Consider the following 18681-nt stretch of genomic DNA (forward strand, 5'->3'; position numbering starts at 1 on the left):
GCCTGAGAGCTATGTGCTCTATCCCACTCTTCCCTACTGCAGCACTTTCAAGATGCAGATCACTGGCCAGATCAGACCAGCTTCATTTCTAGTCACTGGCAAAGTGTCTCGCTGAGTCATCAGCCACCCAGAATGACAGCTTTCTGTCAATGCTAAAGATCTGCCAGTGCCTGGAAAACAAACCACAGCAATTCTCTTAAAGCTGTTGGCAAGGTAACGCTGAATAAAAGGGAACTGTCAGCATTACCGCACTACTAAGGATTTAAAAGACTCTTTTTCTGAGAACTGTTGGTGTTATTTGGCTAATTCTCTTTCTAAAAAAGGCATTTCAGAATTGCCAGGTTGGAAGTACCAGCAATGAGTACTGAAGACCTGACACAAGAGTCTCATTTCTTTATCCCTCCTTGCCCTAAAAAGTCCAGGCCTCTTGAAGTCATTTCACTTTCTGGAACTTGCCCTGTGCACAAGAGCTCCCACCTCAGTACTTCCAGGGAATACACTGGAACTGCCACATGCAACATCTTCAAATATTTCAGAGAGATGAGCATACACAAAGATGACATTTCTCAAACACACCACAAAACATCTGAGATGGGCCAGGAGTTCTGATTTCTACTGCATTATTCTAGAGAACTAGAACAGCAATGAGAGTATGACACCGTGTCTTTCAGCAAAGGCTTCCACCTGCAAGTAAGGCTGCACAATGTAACAACTGTTAACGCACAGGCATTAACAATTTGCAACTCTAACCCATGGTAGCATCACATTGATAAAACTTTGGTGCATCTTTCTTTTTCTCCAAATGCCCCCTATCCAGAAGACACTGGCATGGAGCAGTTCATGATTAATCTACAAGACCACACATACCCTCCAAGAAAGATTTTACAGCAGTAATACGTAAAAGGGAGCAAAAAGCAAAGGACTTTCCTCTTTGTCAGTAATACTAGAAACTGCTGTATTAGCTTAGAAGGAAAAGCAATTCTTCAATGCCACTGGAGACGAGGTGTGAGGAGATGGGATGGCCTAGAGAAGTCCTTTCAGTCAGATTTCTGATGCTTCTGTGATTCAATTACCTTCTAATTAAGCTGCTCTTAGCCACATATGCAACTCTTTCCTTGGGTTGAGAACTCTATATTGATACGTGTGACCTAGAATGAGTTTTCAAAAAATCTTTTAAGAACATTGTTACATGATGGGATTTCAAAACAACCGTAGGAGGTACAGACACAGCAAGTGTCTCAGAAGTACCAATTATCCAAACAAGACACAGCCTTTGCACTGGCCACCAACCTCAGGCAAGCGCAGGTCGCTGCTTTAACATTTAGCCTTTCAGAAACACCTTCTCATTAAGGGACTTGCCTCTTAATTATCCCTCATTAAGGAGAGGCTTGGCCCCTTCATTTCTGCAATCTGCAGCTCTCAATTCTCTCAAATCTCTGCAGTTTCATTCAATAACTGAATGGTGCCAGGTCTGTTCACATTAAACCAGTGGAACCGAGTTGTTATTCTCACTACAGTTTTAATGGTAGTACTTAGTGCAGCTGGAAATCACCTCCTGTGTGGAAATGGATGCATGTGAAGACAAGTAAACTCCCAATTTCTGCTAACACTGCTTTAGGATCCTGAGTCAAGCAGAACCCATTAGCAGCACAGTTACCCAGGGAGATTTAACAGAAAGGTCTCAGCCAAGGCATAGGCAAGTACATCCTACAACAGCTCCAATGCCACCTCCACCCACTGACACTGGACCAGGGATGCTGTGAGCAGCCTCCCTGAGCATTATCATTATAGCCTCACCTTTGACCACCTAATTAGGTGAAGCTCCCTGTGCTACTAGCCACGGAGATGCCTGTATTTCCAGTCTACAATGTCTTTCCTTTTTCTTCTAAACCAATCCCTTCACTCTTCCACTCTGCTTTCTGCACCTTGAAGTACATGCTGGTCTGGGCTGATGGAAGATGCTCAAGAAGGGGCAAGTGTTTCCCTTTTCCTCCAAAACCTTCACCTCCCAGAACTCCCTGCTGCTTCCCAAGTGCATGAATAATGCTGGTTCAAGGTGGTGAATAAACACACCCTGTTCAAGCTATGTCTTGCAGTGGCAGACCTGAACAGATGCAGCTGCATCACTCCAGCCAACACACCACACAGATTGAAAACAAGACTCATAAGGCCTCAGTGCACTGTAATCAAGACAGCTGTGTCACCATTCCACACTGGTCAAGGCAGAGAAGGGAGAAAGAAATGGGGTCGACTCCATCTCATGCCTATCTGGGAGATGCAGGGAACACCCAGCTCAATTTCTGTTTATCATACTCACCACCTTCTTGTCCTGCTGGCTTTCCATTCAGCTGTGCCCATGACTTTGGTCCACCTGGCACTGAATTTGTACTCTGAAAACAAAACACAAACAAACCCCAACATCCACAGATCAGTGAAGTCTCATGACTGTTTCTCATTTCCTCCCATCTTCATCAACTATTTCCTCAAACCATTCTTCTTGATTTCTTCCCTCTAATCAAGCTTTCCCTTTGCTCTGTTGCATTTTTCCATATGGCTCCTCTTAATATGCTAGATCAGTTCCATGCTACACCTCAGCTTGAAGGCTACTCTACCTCCTCATGCATTAACCACTCTCCTCCTCTTCAAAACATAACTCCTTTCCTGATTTACCCAAACCTTGAGGTCTGGGAACTCTTTTAGTCTAAAGTGTGAAATCTGCAGCACAGAGGGGCCAAGTCCCTGAACTCTTTGCGGAAGCTTTTTTCCTTGCCTGTAGCCTTTTCAGGTCCTGACACTGGCTACTTCTTTCACATGACCAGATCTCTTCTTATCAAGTCTCATCAGGCTGGGAACAAGAGCTGTATCTGTTGTCACCAAGCAACATTTGAATTAGACCCAAAGTAAAATAGCTTAGAAGTGCTAACCAGCCATCCCACATTCCAGCCATTCTTTCAAGATTGAAGCTAGACTTCCTGCACACACTTGAAAAGGTACAAAAGTAACTTGCACAGAATTATACTTTTAACTGCAGCAGAGCATTCCTGGGGCACAATGACTCGGAGTCGAGAGAGTCAATTCTACAAGAATTGATTATACAGGAGCTGTTGTGTAAATTGCAGCCTGATGATTCTTACACAGACAATAAGCCAACCCTCAAGCTGTGTGGGGACAGGGGAAGCAGAGTGGCAGTCACAGTGCCTGCACCCACCTCCTGACTGATTGACTGTGTCGGCTTCTGTAAATTGGAGACAGATTTCTGCAAACCCTGCTGCGGCAGCGACTCCTGCAGCTGTGCAGCCGTCACACTGGAACTGCAGAGAGACAGCAGAGGGGAGATCAAAGGGGAAGGAAGGCAAGAAGACAGAGAGACAACTCTGGCAATATGGCAGTTGCTAAAAGATCAAGGTGACGTTGGCTGTACACTGGCACAAAGAGAGAACCGATTACTTTAAGGTCCGATACACAACACAGCAGTGCACAACTGCTGCTGCTTGCCTGACAAAACATAGCTCTACCCACCTCTTTTGGTCTGGCTGATCCTGCTTGTTTGCCCATCCTGTACCGTCCTTGGGTACTATAACGATGTTGGGGTCGTTTCCTTTGTTCTCAGACTTCAAGCTAGGCAGGTTTGCAGGAGGTGGCATGCGCCGGGCAGCAGCAACTTTCCCGAGACTCTGTAAGCCATGTCTAGGAATAACTAGTGAGAAAGGAGCAACGGCAGGTCAGAGAGGGCTATATCCTGCTCGGTAAGTAACATTAATTAGGACACTGTGGCTGGGTGCTGTCCCAACAGAATTGTATGGCAAACAGCACGCTGCTGCCACGTGAACATACAGGTCATCTCCCACAGGACCATGGCGAAGCAGCGTCTGCCATAGCAGCTGGGTAGCAGGCAGCCTCTGAACAGTCACGAGGGAGAGAGAAGCAATTCTCCCAAACAGAAAATGCCCACAGAGTCTTACAGCTGCCTGAGAAAATATTCCTTTTCCACTTGACCAAGAAGCAGCAGCAGTTTCCTTTCAGAGCTTGGGGTAACACCTACCCAAGTCCACCTCTTGGCAGACAGACTTTGGTAATCCAACCCAGGAGTCCTGAGGTCTCCATTTTCTAACTCTAGCCACCAGATCACTTTTATTAAGATGGCATTTCGTGTTCTTTGGTTTTCTACTCCCACACCAAATCCAGAGCCATTCCAGGCCGTGTTTATAGGTTCTGACCTGACCATCTACTTTTGGTCACATCTCCACTACAAAACTAACTCATGCTCTTCCCCAAAGCCCTTCAGTCCTCCACTCTTGCCTCACGAAAGGTCTGACCAACTTAAGGCCCTTCAGTCAGCTTAGCTGCCTTGTCTTGGTAAGGCTCTGAATCAAGTTTGCAACCTGATCACTTTGCAGCAAGGACACAGGCTAAACAAAAGGACGTGCAGACCCCCAACTCTTTTGCTGTAACTCCTCCTCCATACCTCTACAATAAGAGGAGCAGAAAGAACTACAGACAATTTTCCTTGAAGCCCTAATGAAACACAGGCTCAAACACCAGCACAAACAGCTCTGCAGCTCAGCTGCTTCCCACTGGGCATCCTACCCACAAGGCCTGAATTAGCTCTGCAACAACCCTCTTGGAAGCCACCAAAAGGAGCTTTCTGAAGGCATTTCTTACCTGTAGTTCTGATAGCTTCTATTGACTTTCCTTTATACTTATCAAACAGGCTGAGAGTCGAGTACTTGCTTTTCCCATCCTTTCCCTTGGTTATTTGCCCCAAACGATCGGACATTGCGATGAAATGTCATCTAGTAAGGAAATTGCTCTGCGCCGCTCCCGATCTGCCTTTTAATGAAAGAGAACCAAGGAAACACCAAACGGGTTATTTAGCTTCAGACAAGTAAAAAGTAAAACACACTAGCTGTTAGAACTGCAGATATCCCGTGAGCAGATACACTAAGGTACAAGGTTTTAACCCTCTTTAGTCACAAGAAACTTGTGGGATTTAAGATTCCTACACTGAAAAGAACTGCAGGAACACACTTCTCACAGCATCTCTTCTTTTTCCTGCCACTCCAGTGCTGAAAGAGGTCAGCTTCCTGAAGTATGCGAATACAAGAGAGGGTGGTCAACATAGTCCTTGCTTTAAAAGAACTCTAACAATAAGCAGCTACACACAATGATTCCTAAACACAAGTGACAGGAAAGCACTGGATCTTACACCATACTGGAATTTATCATTGGGTTTCCCAGTAAAGCACTGGTAGCCAGGTCTGTAAAGTTCAGGATTACGGTTCCACACTGGCCACAGTTAATGACTCATAGCAGCAATTAATGCTTTGAAAGCACCACCTGAAGGCAGCAGAATTATTTCTTCAAATTCCCTTTTCCCATCTGCTGGCCATGAGACAGAGTGAAGGAGTCCAAAAGCCCTGCTCAAATTAAACAGATTCAGACTCTCGAACCTGTGGGTTCAGCAGATCTACAATGAATCCTGAAAACACTTGATAAAAAGAGATTACATCTCTGTTGCTGGCACCTTCAACACCTTTTTTAGCTATAAACACACTTTTCACAATGGATGTGGTTTGTTAATTTTTCATTCTGATCTTTCTGCTGGCACAACATGCTGTGATTAACACTCTTCACGCTGTCAGCATCTTTACTTTCAACTTTTGGCTCTTAGACTGAGACAAAGCTGAAACACACGAAACACACACCCCCTAGGTCAGCTTTTATGTCAGAAAATAAGCTTTACTTACTCTCAATGGATCTTTCTCTAATTTTTCTCAAGCACGATTCTCCATTCTCATTTTTCTCAAATCTAGAGGCTCAATCTAACCTTTTCACACATCATTTCGACTTCCAGATTTCTTGTTGCAAAGCCTCCATTTCAAGCCTAGAACTGCTGGCAGTTTTATTATGTTAGATCAGAGACCATCTGCTGCATCCCATCTTCAAGTTGCAACTTCTGCTAGAGTAACACAATTATATATGTATGTATCAATATATATGACCTTCCCACTCTTCACCCTTTCTAGAACTCATCCAGCTGAAAGCATGTTTTAAATGCAGTCAGAATCACTCTCTGAAAGAAAGTGTACCTGACCAGAGGCTGCAAGTTCCACCAGCAATGCCTTCTCAAAAGTGATTTCCAGGTAAGACGATTAGTCCATCACACATTATGTACAAAATAAAGCACAGACCACAAACATGTTGACTACAGACAGTTTTGAGAACTTGCTGCTATCCGGAAATAGGTGAATAAAGCTTACCTAAAGACTCTTGCCAGGGGGCAGGTTTCTGACCAATAATCCTGGCACCATGTAGTGTTCATTCTTGCACTGCAGGATTTATATCAGGCCTGGCAGGAGCAAGAAGCCATGAATTCTGTGTGCTACAGCAAGCAGCATGGCCAAGCATAAGGGAAGAAAAGCATTTTCTGTCACTCAATATCAGCATCAACAAGATGCTTGGGGAAAAACACCGGGCTCCACAAGAAGCCTCTCACAGCCACCTTTGTTGGACCTCCACACAGGGCTGCAGCACAAAGGCTTGCAGAGGCAACAGGGCTGGCCAGCGTTCCTGAGGCACCTTTTCCCGCAGAGTAACAAACAGATCTTGGCTCCAATCTGTTTCACTCTTTGCTCAGATGGTCACTTGTGTGCCAAAGAAAACAACAGCTCCTCCCACACTTGCCCATTTCCACTGTATGTTATTAGTAGGACAGACATAAAAGAGAAAGGGAGAAAAACCCAGTGATTAGCATGGACTTGGCAGGAAAGCTGAAGCTGGGCTGAGAACAATGACCTGTTTGAGCTGGCAGAGTTGTGGGGAGCCCCGGATCAGAGCGAGCAGCAGTGGGTGCTGCATGCCAGCCTGCAGCTGCGCTGGCAGGAGCACAGCCGCCAGCTCCTACAGGTTCACAGAGGGAGCCTCGCTCAGGGCCCATCCACACCACAGCAGTCCTGTACCTGCCTTGCACAATCCTAAGCAACAAAATTCACTGTGAGGTTTACAAAACCCAAACCAAAGTAAGTCAACACTGGGAAAAGTGAAAGGAGCTACCACATCAGGTTCAGGACTTAAGGTAATAGAAAATCCCCAAGTTCTGGAAAGTCAGCATGCGAATAGTATGGAGCAGAATGCTGCCAAAGAGAAACCCTGACAACCACTTATGTAACTGGGTCTCAGCTGCCTCTTGATTACATCTCGTACCATTAAAAGGATGCAGGAGGAATAAACAAACACTTCAGAAAAGAGGGGCTGAGGACACTTAGGGATAAAGCCCCCTGTCAAGCTTTCTGGGACAGCCACAACTGCTGTCTGGATAAGTGAAATTTACTTTGAACTTCTCCAGTGCTTTGAAACTGAAAAGGTGAAAACAGCTTTCTGTGTTATGTGTGTGCTCCAAAGGGGAAAATGAGTCCATGGAGAGGTAAGGCAATTTCCATGGGGTCACTGTGCAAAGAGGCTGCACTGATGCTGAGCCCGGTTGGAGCTGCTGCAAGGGACCTTGCTGCTGCCTGTCCCTCCTGACAGCATATCTGAGCTATCCACAGGCATTACTGGCCACAGCTGTCACAACACTGGGCTGTTTTCCCATCACACAATCAAGGAGGGAATGCTGGCAGGGATCATCAAGGCCTTCCAGAGTGAAGCCATTTCTGATAACATCAAGTTCATTAAGAACTGACCTGCCAGCCAGCACGCTTCTTATTAGGAGAGCTAGAACCAGAAGGCGCATGCCAATGCTGACAACTGACAGCCTTGGCAAGGCTTCTGAACGGTGCTCAGGGTCACTGTGTCCGAGAGCTGACCCTGAAGAAAGCATTATCCCCTGTTATAGAGAAATCAGAAAAATCCAACACCAGCATTCCTGCAAGGTTTCTCTCTGGGTTTATTGAGCTCCCTGGGGGAAAGCTCGCTATCAGTTCTAGCATGGAGTTTAGCTGTTCCCATTGTCAGGGCCAGCAATGCCTCGTGTTAACATCTAGGGACAGCACCAGAGTGCAAAATACAGTGTTTCAGAGGAATCAGAAAATACTGCAGTGTGACCAGATACATTAGAGACTCCAAATAACTGCACTAGAGTCAATTCCTGGGCAGAAAGCTGTTACCCACAGGTCTTTATGTCCACATGATGTTGCCCTGGACTTGATGTTTGGGTACTGACCCTGTCCAACTGCTTTTTAAAGGGGTATGTTCTAATCCAGAGATCAACCATGACATTTTAAGTGCCAGAGCATGCAAGCCTTGGAGCTGCAGCAAGGGATCTACCGAGCATGGGGAGCCCATCCTGCAAAAAAGAACCATGTGAAAACCTTGAAGTACTGGCTCTGGTAAGAACTGGAAACCCCCAAGCTGAAAATACAGCCAAAGGGAGAGACTCCTGACAAACAGGATTGTCTGCAAAGTCCTTTGTAAATCTATGTATGAAGTAGGCTGGGCTGCTGTTTTATTCACAAGACTTCGATGAAGCTTGAATACCTGGATGGTAGCCAGCCTTAATTATACAGGGCAAACAGATGTATGAAAGGTAACACACACACACTAGAAGGAATTGCTTCAACTACTCACACACCACTGGGCTCTACACTGAGCACAATCACCCAGGGAAAGGACCTGAGACAACTGCAGACCTTCACTCCTTCACGCACAGCAGCAGTCACAAACACAAACCAACATAATAGGATGGAGATTCACAGTGAAAAGGCTTTTCTCCAGAAGATCTGACCTGAAATTTTATATCAATTGTTCAGAAAAGGTTGCAGAAGCTGAACTGTACTTTCAGAGAAGTGTTTGGAGTTGATGTTAAACTGAAATCTTTTGTGCTCTCTCATGCTACTGGTGACGTGAAGCCTTTTAAAAAGCACAATATAGTTTTACAGAAGATTATGGATGTTGTCTCTTCTTTAAAAATACACATGGTCAATTTTGCTGGTGCTTTTCATAGCTAAACATTTACCTGTCAGGGGGGAGATAACCACTACTTCTTTCGGACCATGTCCCACCCAGAATCACCTATTCGTGAAACAGTCACCTGCCTCAGTGATGAAGGACACCACTGGTTGCCGTTGGAAGAGCTTTGGTGAAACAGCATGACCAGCTGCCCTAGGGGCTTGGTGCCAGATGCACTTAGATCCTGTAGAAGCCCTGTTTGGGCCAGGCAGACATCACCAGTCTAGTGGGAAAGGGACCAGATAAGCATTCATTTCCTAGGAGAGACTGTTTAGTAAGGGAAGCAACAGGAGAACATCAGCATCTGAGTACAAAGTCAACAGGTTCAATGCAGAAGAGCCGTACAACAGGCAGAGGTTTAGGATATCAAGAGTCTATGCCACAAGAAACCACTTGCTGACACTCTATTGCATTGTTTCCAGAGAGAGATGCCAAGTTTTGTTGGTACACCTGAAAAAGGGCCTATCTAAATCCTGAATGTGGCACCAAATCCTGACAGACAGAAAGGAAGAAGCAAGTCAGCAGTCTGTAGTACTGAGAAAAGACAGACACCCCATAGCCAAGCTTCCGATTCACAAGGGGAGATCCCCCTTGCTTAGCTAAATAGCTGTACTTGGCAGTACCAGTTCTTCTAATTCTGCATCTTGCCTCCCTGTGAAAACAGGGAACAGGAGACCAGGATCACATCTCCAATGATATATTGCAGAAGTATGCTGTTAGCTGAGTAATACCCTTGGAGGCTGTCTGCCAAACCTGCCCACTGGCCAGCCCCATCATCAGGCCTCTCTAAGCCAAACCATCCTGGATTTGAGACATGCAGCAGGACCATGAAGCCTTCTGGACAGCACGTCTATCATTAACTCTGCAGCCTGGAGCTCTACGGGAATGAGATAAAACATGATGACACAGTGGGCAGAAAGGGCATGTCCTGTAAGATGACCTGACCTCGTTTTCTCAGTTCTGTCTTCACCAAGCTCACCTGCTGTACCCTCTTATAAATGAGCCATCAGGCTGGGAATCACAACTCCTGTTCCTGAGCCACTGCACAGTTCGCGAGAAAACAAATCTTCCTAATCTCAGGTATGGCCTGTAAAATACACACATCTTCACATCTCTGCAAAACACCTTTTCCAGTGCTGGGAAGGAAGGCAGCCAGAAAAGGTGGGTGTGTAACTTACTGTGAAACAGATAAATCAGACTGGATTCTGAGGAACAGCTCAACTGTATTTACACAAAAACATTAACAAGTTCTGTGGTCCCTTCTGCAAGGGCTGGACAGACAATGCCACACCCTGGAAAGGAGCCCTGACCTCTGGTAATTGAGGATGCAGACAGGGGTAAGGAATACTTCATCCTGAGGATGCAAGACTATGGCACAGAGCAAGAAATAATAAAAAAATCACTCAGAAAGCTGGGCCACAGCCCACAAAGTGCTTGTGAGATCCCGTGCTCATAAAACTCCCTCTCCTTTTCAAGCAGCAGCAAGCCCAAGGTGTGCAGTTAATTCTTTCCTTAAAAGGAGCATTTATCTACAACAGCCCTCCAGAGAAACAGAGCCAGTTCTCTGCCCACCTGCCCCATCACACCATGAAAAAGGAATTGACCTGTTGGTGCCAGCTTATAAGGAAAGAGTAATTGTATCTCGAACCCCAGAGGAAGCACTGCAGGGCTTTCATACCCCTCAGAATCAAGAACTAATTACTGCAGGGAGGCAACAAGGTGTCTCACATAGAGCAACCTGGAAGAACCGACTACCAACATCACACTCGTTGCCCTCTCATCCAGGCCATAAATGTTTTTAATGAGACAAGACCCAGCACAAACTGACTCTGATGCACCTCTCCATAAATCTCATCAGGCTGTGAGCTCCTGTAGGCACTTCGGCAGCCAGACACAACAGAAATAGAGGAGCATATTTCTCTGCTGTTTCACGTTTCAAGAGGCAAACCCCACAGAAGACAGCAGCTCAGTTCAGCAAGAACCACCTGTAGCCTCTACAAATCCAGACCTCAACCACTGTAGTACAAGAGGAAAGGGAAGCAACCTAGTGATCTCCATGAGCCGCCTGCTCAAAGCAGGGCTCATACTTAAATGCAAATCTTTACCCTTTGAGTTGTACTTACACTCTGGCTCTTCCACAACCAAGGCTGAAGCACACTACCTACAGCCTCCAGAGTGATTCCACCTTCCACTCCATCCTGCTCAGGTTCCTCTGAGATCTGAACATCCAGGGAGAACACATAGATACAACATCCTGTTCCCTCAATGCCAAAACAAAGTGGCTGATCAAGAACAAGCCATTTAAATCCAAATACAGAAGAAATCCCTGACATAATGCTCTGTTGGCCAAACCTGTTCAGAAAGCTCCTGGCAACATTCAGCTGAACTGTAAGGTAAACTGGGCGTTTAGGTATCTGAGCAACAACAGACTGCAAGCAGCTGGTATGAATCTGCTGATGGATAACAGAGCTGGTGTTATCAGTCCTATTTTACAGGCTGGGTAACCAAGGCAGAGAAACAGTTTGCACAGCTAAGACCACAGGCAGTGTTAAATATCCCAGAGCTCAAGGTTTCTGCCTCAGCCACCTAAACCTGCACTGCCAAGACCCCGCAGCTCTTGATTACAAATAAGTTGTTAGGAAGAGTCAAACAAGGAAGGAAAGCACTGCAGCAGCATCTGCCATGTCTAGAGCAACCCCTTCCAAGTGGGACTGTCCCCTGGCACTGCCTTTCACGGTGGTTAAATTCTCTTAGTCCTGACACTTGTGCCACATGGAATTTTAAAAATCACCACAGCGATGATACCCACATAGCTCAGGTAAGATACAGCAAGAGCAGCACCAGTGAAGCACCTCTGCTGCCAGCTCCAGAAGCCAAGAGCCTCTTGGAATCCTCAGATGTAGCTCACCTCAGAGAGCCCTCCACAGCCAGGGCAAGCAGAAATACTGTGATCAACTGCTGCAAGGGAAGAGACGTATTCTGGTGAGCGACCAGAGAAATTGTTCCAGTGAAATCACAAACATCTCACAAATCCTTCACCTGCTCCCAAGCTCAGCAGCTTACTCCATCTCTCGGCAGTGAACACAGGTTTTAAGGCAAACAAGCAGAGAGAAAAATCAGAGATGTCACGGCTCCAAGAGATGAAATCAGAGCAAAGCTGGCAGTCCTTAGGGTTAACAGTTATTTTTTCAGCAACAGATACAGCTCTTTACACAGAAATGCCATCAGCTGTTGAGTAAACAGCTCTGTTTTCTCTGCAGTCTCAGGAAGAATCACACTGGAATGGGGAGGCGGGTGTTTACCTTCTGCTGATGAGCCTCACTACCAGACCTGAGCTTTGGTTGCACCTCTCCACACTCTCAGGCTGTCTGCTAACTTCAGGGCCTCAGCTCCCACTCAGGTTATGCACAAAAGGTTATCTTTATGAAGACTAGAGATAAAACCCAATGATATCAACCAGCAGGAAGTAAGCACCAATCCCCCACTGCACAAACAAGGCGAGGTTCCTGTACATCCCTGTTGAGCAGATCCCTCAAGTCCTGTTGCTCCCAGAGGCACTGATGGGAGCTCCTCTGGCAGGCACCTTTACATCCAGAAGGGCCAGTACCAACACTGCAGGGTACAAAGCTACCCTGGCAAGAGCTGAATAGATTTCTCTATCAGATTGTTTTATGTTTCCCACAGCCATCAAGACTGATGCAGCCAGTTCAAACCATTAACAGGATCACAAACAGTTCAGAGCAGCCTGCAGTTCATAACCACTGCAGATGCTGAAGGTTCCAAGGAAGTATTCCTCCAGGTTCTCTGATTTTACTGACACTAGGGCAATGCAGCATTGCACAGCAATTCTTCTTACAGAAGCCTGTTCATAAGAGCCATTTGCACTACAAATGACTGCCAAGGATGCTAACAGGAATCTGACACAGCTACAAAGTGGTAAGAAAACATGTTACATACAATGTGATTCAGTACTCTGGAGAAAGGAGCTTTAGATAGCTTTCGCTTTTCTGGAAAACTAAGCAACTCAACACTATGCACGCGGCATCTGGACTATGCCAAGTCAGACAGGAAGTAAAAACATTTCACAGATGCTTTAATTTACACAGATATTTGCAATGCATAACTGACAAGGTGTGTAAGTGTCATCACTTCATTTTCCAGATAGGAAAATGACATCACAGAACTCTGCAGCTATGCTGAGTGCCAGAGCAGGAAGAAGACCCTTCACCTCCCACTTTCTAGGGCTGGAAACCACCCTTTGAATCACACTGCCTTCCTAACACTGTGCAGCCAGCAGCAGCATGAAGCCCTTCTCCAGAGGAGCAGGTCTGCATGCTGGCATGGGGAATGCTGTGAAGACCTCTTAAATAAAGCACCCCATACACTGCTTTCACTACAAAAGGACCACAGGCATCACTTAAGGCAACATTTTGCTCAAGCATAGAACACCAAGACTTGTAACACTCAGATCTTGTGAACCTGCTCCCGAGTGACAACTTGTGAAGTTTCAATCTCTAGGTGGGAGCTTGAGTCTTTGTTTATTTCAGTAAAAGATAAAAGACATACTTCATACTATTCCAGCAATGAAGAAGTGTTTCTTCAGCATGTCCCTACTCCCCCTGCCTGCTTCACAACCCACTCCAAACTCCAAAGAGCACTCGAGGCTTTCGTACGGGCTCCCAGCCCACATGCAGGTAGGAAGAGCTGAAGAACCTACCCCACAGCAGATCTCTTCCAAAAAAATCACTATATTCCCACACAAGGAGGAGGAGGCAAAGTCCCAGAGCAAGCTCTCCAAGCTTGCCTCCACACATTCCTTGCAGCGCCACCACTACAATTCCCATCTTAACTGTCCCAATGGCTACCCCGGAAGGATTCCTCCACCAACTCTCTTCCTTCAGTGTTAACTCTGCAAATACTATATGGTTTATTCCCCCTAAGTGCTACACACCTGAAATAGCTCAAAGGCTACTGAGGATGCTTCCAATGACTAACGGTAGCTCTATGGACATCTCAAGTACTACAGTCCAACACAGTAGCCCTCTTGGCCAGATTCTAGGGTGCTCTTAGCAAGCCCTCGCTTTCCTCCTGGTATATTCCCTGTATTTCTTTGCACTTAGGCCTGGCTCACCTTCACCTCCTCTTTCACTTTTTCATACTTCAAACTTGGTCATTGCCTCATCCCTTTCATTCAGGGTAGGATTCTTTTCACCAGTCCCTCACAAAATGATACCTGTAGTATTTTAAAATCCATTCCAGTCTACCAGCACCTTCCTGAAAATTTAAGCGCTCAGAACCTCAATACAGACATGGTATTTTGGCTGCAAATACAATGGCCCCCCGCAGAACTGCACATACACCTTTTAACACCTCAAAACCACCTTCTGTCCTCACAGATCCCACTGTACTGCAAGTCAAGCAGCTTCATAACCTACCAATGCCACAGGTAAATACACAGCTACTAGATCAGCCTCCAATCCATTCTGATTATGGTCTCAATGGTCCCAGACCAAAAAGAGATCAGGATTTATGGCTATACACATCTCAGCAGCTTTGCTCCAAAACAGACAGCTCATAAGCTCCACCTTCTCAGTTACTTCCAGGCAGGAAACACACATGCATGCAGACAACATCCTGAATATCAGAATTTACTCACTAAAAATGAGCCCAAGCTACATTTAGTGAGGCTTCACATTACAACACAACCTCCTGCTTTAGCTCCATATTCCTCTCCTGTGAGAAAGAACAACCCGTTAAACAAACCACACAGGTTTTGCACATATCTGCAAAAGCCCCTTCAGAAGGTGCTTTCTAGGTGCTTTGCTACATGATTTTTGTAACAAAGCCACTTCATTTCAACAGTTAGAAAAAGATATTCTGCAAAGGAGAGAGCTGCACCTCCCCAACCCTTACCTGCTCAGTGTGTTTTCACCTCCTTGTCTGCTACCTAACAGACTCACAGTTGTATTTCTTCTGTTCCAATGACAAATTAGTGATAAGGAGCTGTGAAATTATCGACCTATTAGGAGAATGAGTCACTGCCACATGAAAAACAAAACCCACTTACAAGGCATGATCAGCTGAAGAGCAAGCAAGACCTGACACTGAGACAACCCATTCATTGCCAAGTTGCAGAATAAATGAGGAATCTAGTAAAGAGGCACAGAGGTCTAGCCCTTGGAATAAATCTTCTTCTCCCCTCCCTGAAGTTACCATGATGTATTCAGTAAGTTTCTCCTGTTCATACTGCTTCTACTCCTACAGGAAAACACCCAATTACAAATGGAAATACCACTATAGGAAAATCTCTTTGTATAAACTAACATCATAAAAGAAAAACTAAAATGGCTTGCTATTATTTTCAACACAGCAGCACTTAAAAGTTGTCCAGGGTTACCCTTAAATGCTTTCAATTGCTCAGGTAAGCACAATGAAGGCCTTGAGCAACCAACACTTCTGAATCTTAAATACACAGATAATTCTGTAATGGATAATCTAACAGGCTCTGGAGGCACTACCAGACATCCCAAAACCATGGTCCTGTTTTTTCCCAGTTACACCTCAGATGGGATACCCTGCAGGAGGAGGAGGATGCAGGAGCATCAGTGCCACACACACGTGGGCTGAGGCTTGCCTGTCTTTATATCATCCCTCAGATACTGAGGCAGGCTGTGTCAGGCCTAAGCCAAATGCGGACTCTAATGCCACCCCTGCTTTCAGAAGGAGGTTGTTCAAGTAAATCGGCCTTTGAAGTTTGGTTTTACACAAAGCTTTAATAAAAGACTTCATTGAAATGTGGCCATAAACTTAAAGCATTTTAATCAAAATTCTTTAGGAACGTTACTCATATTTATTAAAACCAAAAGACTTTCAAACCCTGCATCTCCTTTCCAGCATTCATATGGACTATTTACTTACTTCTCCAGCTTCAGCCAGTTGGCTGAGCTTCACTTTCAAGCTCTCATGCATTCACAGAAAAAGAAGAAAAAGCCCACAGTTCATCCAAAAATGCACTGTAAGAGCAAATTAAAATTCTCAGAATTTAGAAGGAACAAGTCACCAAGACATTATATAATGACAACTTGGGAAATCTATATAAAACTCATGGTTTATTACTTCCTTTTTTTTTTAAAGGAAAGGTATCTGTTCAAGTCATGTAGAAATACATTTGCTTATCAGTGAAGACTGCTAAAAGTGTCCTAAAATGTGTGACTTCTTTAATGAAAACCAAGCAAAACCTGCAATCTCAAACAGAATTTGTGATTTGTCTGAGTAGGATTTTTAAGCTGAACTTTTTATCTGTAAAAAGAGTAGATCCTTTCAGAGAGGTTATAAAGGAGAGGTCTTGTTTACCATAGCCCAAAAATAGACTTTGCTGCCTAGGAAGAACCTCTTAGGCCACGGTCCTGAATGAAGCAACACTGCCCATGATGAACCCACAATGACCCCAGATGTGCCCTGGATAAAACCCAGCCCCGTTTACAATACCTCATTTGGAGTGAAAAATGCAGGGAGCTATTTCAACTTTTCTGAGAGAGAAATTAACATAAACCCATTGTTTTCCATCCTCTTTTTAAATTCTACTTTCAGAATATGGCCTCAGCCTCCCTCTCTCTTCCAGGTGACTTTACTTCCCAATCCCTGGCCCACAGCACTAGCTTTTAGGACAGTGGAGTTTAAATCCCACAGTGCAGGTGGAAAAGTCAGGTCCAAAAGTAACAACCCTGTCAGTTTATATCTTGAGTAATCTACTCCTCAGGAGCCCATTCTCCAAATCTGGACTCTCCATGGAAGAGATCAGCTACTTTTCCACCATGAAAGGGCCCATTCCAGTGGAAGCTTCATGTGCATCTGCAAAGACAAGGCTTAACACAAACCAGCCTTCCACTGTACACCTTGATTCAGTCCTGGAAGGGGTAGGATGCCTTCCCCTAAGCAGGCTACAGCTGATAATGCAGACACTGTGCTTATACTTAGTTCCTAGAAAGAAACATAATTACCGAAGTCCTAAACATTTATGTTTATTATATGTTATCACCCCAAACACCAGTACATCAACACACAAATACTTGAGGAGTTGATACTTAAAAGAGTATCTCATCATCTGCGGGTTCAGAAGACAGAAACAAAACAACTTTCCTAGCAAAACCCACAACTCCCAGCTCATTCAACCCCCTTTTGCCAGCTTTGAATCTAGGGATCAGGGCAGTTTTGTAACCACCTGTTTAATGAAAAAAACCCTCCTAGTTCACAACCAGCCCTACTAAACAAACCACCGTCCCCGGGGGAAGATACACATGTGTCCCAGGACCTGCAATAGGGGTTCCCCCCCCCCCTGCAGCACATCTGCACCCCCGCGGAGATGAAAAACTCCCTTCTCAAACCAAACCCCATCTTTTCAGCCCTACCTACGGCGCTCGCTCAGCACCAGCGCACACAAACTCCATCCCCGCTCCCCGAACAGCTGCCCCCCCGCTCCGCCCCACACCGCATTTCAGCTTTCGGCCTCAGCAACCCTTTTGTAGGCTCCGGCACAATAACAAACCGACCGAGCCTTCTGGATGCTACCCCCCCCCCTTGTTTTGCTGAGACACACACACACGGCGCGACAAAAATATCTTTGTGTCACACTCCAGACGATGAAGAAAAACAACCTGTCCCTGCAGCGGGGACCCCCGCAACCCCGGCCCTCCTTCCCCCCCCCCCCAACATGGGCTGCACCCCACAGCGGTGGCCCCGGCCCTGCCGCACACCCGCCCCGGCTGCAGGAGCCCGGACAACGGGCCCACCATCCTCCCTGGGCCTCACCGCGGCCCTCACCGGGGATGCGGCCGGGGCAGGCCCCGCGGCTGCCCCCGGCGCCGCCATCCCCGCGGGGGGGTCGCACAACAAACATAGGCGGCTGCGACAGCCCCAGGATGGAGGGGGGGCATCCCCACAGCCAGACCCCCGGCCGGGGGAGCCCACTTGGGCCGTACCACCGCTTCCCCCCCTCCCCGCCACCGGGCCGCGCCGGGAGGCCGCGGAGTGCCGCAGCCGCTGGCTCCGGCTCCATTTTAGGGCTGCCTCGTCCCACCTTCCCTTTCCCTCCCCTCAGTCCTCCTCCCCCCCCGGCCCCACTCACCGCCCCAAATATCCGCGGCCGCCGCCGCCGCCGGCCCCCGATACCCACCTGTGGTGGTGGTGGGGAGCCGGGAGTGCCTGGGGAGCCGGGTGCGGAGGGCCGATGGGCGAGGGGCGCGGCGGATGGCGGCGGATTGCGCGGCGGCGGCAGCGGGCTGCGGGGCGATACGGGCTCTGTGCTGCCGCTCCCTCCTCCTCCTCCCACTCCTCCTCCCCCGGCCCGGCCTGTCAATCCCGGGCGGGAGGGCGCCGCCGCCCTGCGCACAGCGCCGTCTGCAGGGCCCCGCCGGCACCGCAGGGGACGGCCCAAGATGGAGGCGGGGTGCTGTGGGGAGAGGGCAGGGGAAAGGGGCAGAGCCGCGGCTGCCTCCGGCTTTCATCCCTCTCCTCTCCCCAGAGTCAGGCGCTCGGTCGGTCCTAATGGAGATACCACCTCAGAGCCAGCAGGGAGGATGGAGCCGGGCGTTACAGGGTGCGCGGCCCCTCGGGAAGGCAGCAGGAGAGGGGACACCCCGATTCCTGTCAGGCCCTGAGGCACCATGCTGCCGAAGGAGACCCCGCTGTGGGATTCATCCCCGACAGCCACGCCGGCTCGAACCACGCACCCCGAGC

At 47.2% G+C, this 18681-nt stretch overlaps 1 protein-coding gene across 10 annotated transcripts in view; it reads right to left on the minus strand.

The window, feature by feature from the left end:
• Positions 1 to 18341, minus strand: part of PRRC2B (proline rich coiled-coil 2B) — a 44938-nt gene extending 26597 nt beyond the window's left edge. For 5 of the 10 annotated variants that reach the window (XM_061352711.1, XM_061352710.1, XM_061352712.1 and 2 more), the window contains exons 1-5: positions 18119 to 18341; positions 4663 to 4830; positions 3520 to 3697; positions 3209 to 3311; positions 2318 to 2390 (exon numbers count right to left, since the gene is read on the minus strand). In XM_061352711.1, coding sequence (XP_061208695.1) covers positions 2318 to 2390; positions 3209 to 3311; positions 3520 to 3697; positions 4663 to 4777 — 469 coding nt within the window. In that variant the 5' untranslated portion in view covers positions 4778 to 4830; positions 18119 to 18341. Of the gene's footprint in view, positions 1 to 2317; positions 2391 to 3208; positions 3312 to 3519; positions 3698 to 4662; positions 4831 to 18070 lie in introns of all 10 variants that reach the window. The other 5 variants (XM_061352713.1, XM_061352709.1, XM_061352708.1 and 2 more) reach the window with 4 other exon arrangements.
• Between the last annotated feature and the right edge of the window lie 340 nt (positions 18342 to 18681).

Source organism: Neopsephotus bourkii, unplaced genomic scaffold (assembly GCF_033783945.1).
Source record: "Neopsephotus bourkii isolate Nb327-2 ecotype Australia unplaced genomic scaffold, CSIRO-AGI_Nbou_v1 NB_659, whole genome shotgun sequence".
Classification (NCBI taxonomy): Eukaryota; Metazoa; Chordata; class Aves; order Psittaciformes; family Psittacidae; genus Neopsephotus; species Neopsephotus bourkii.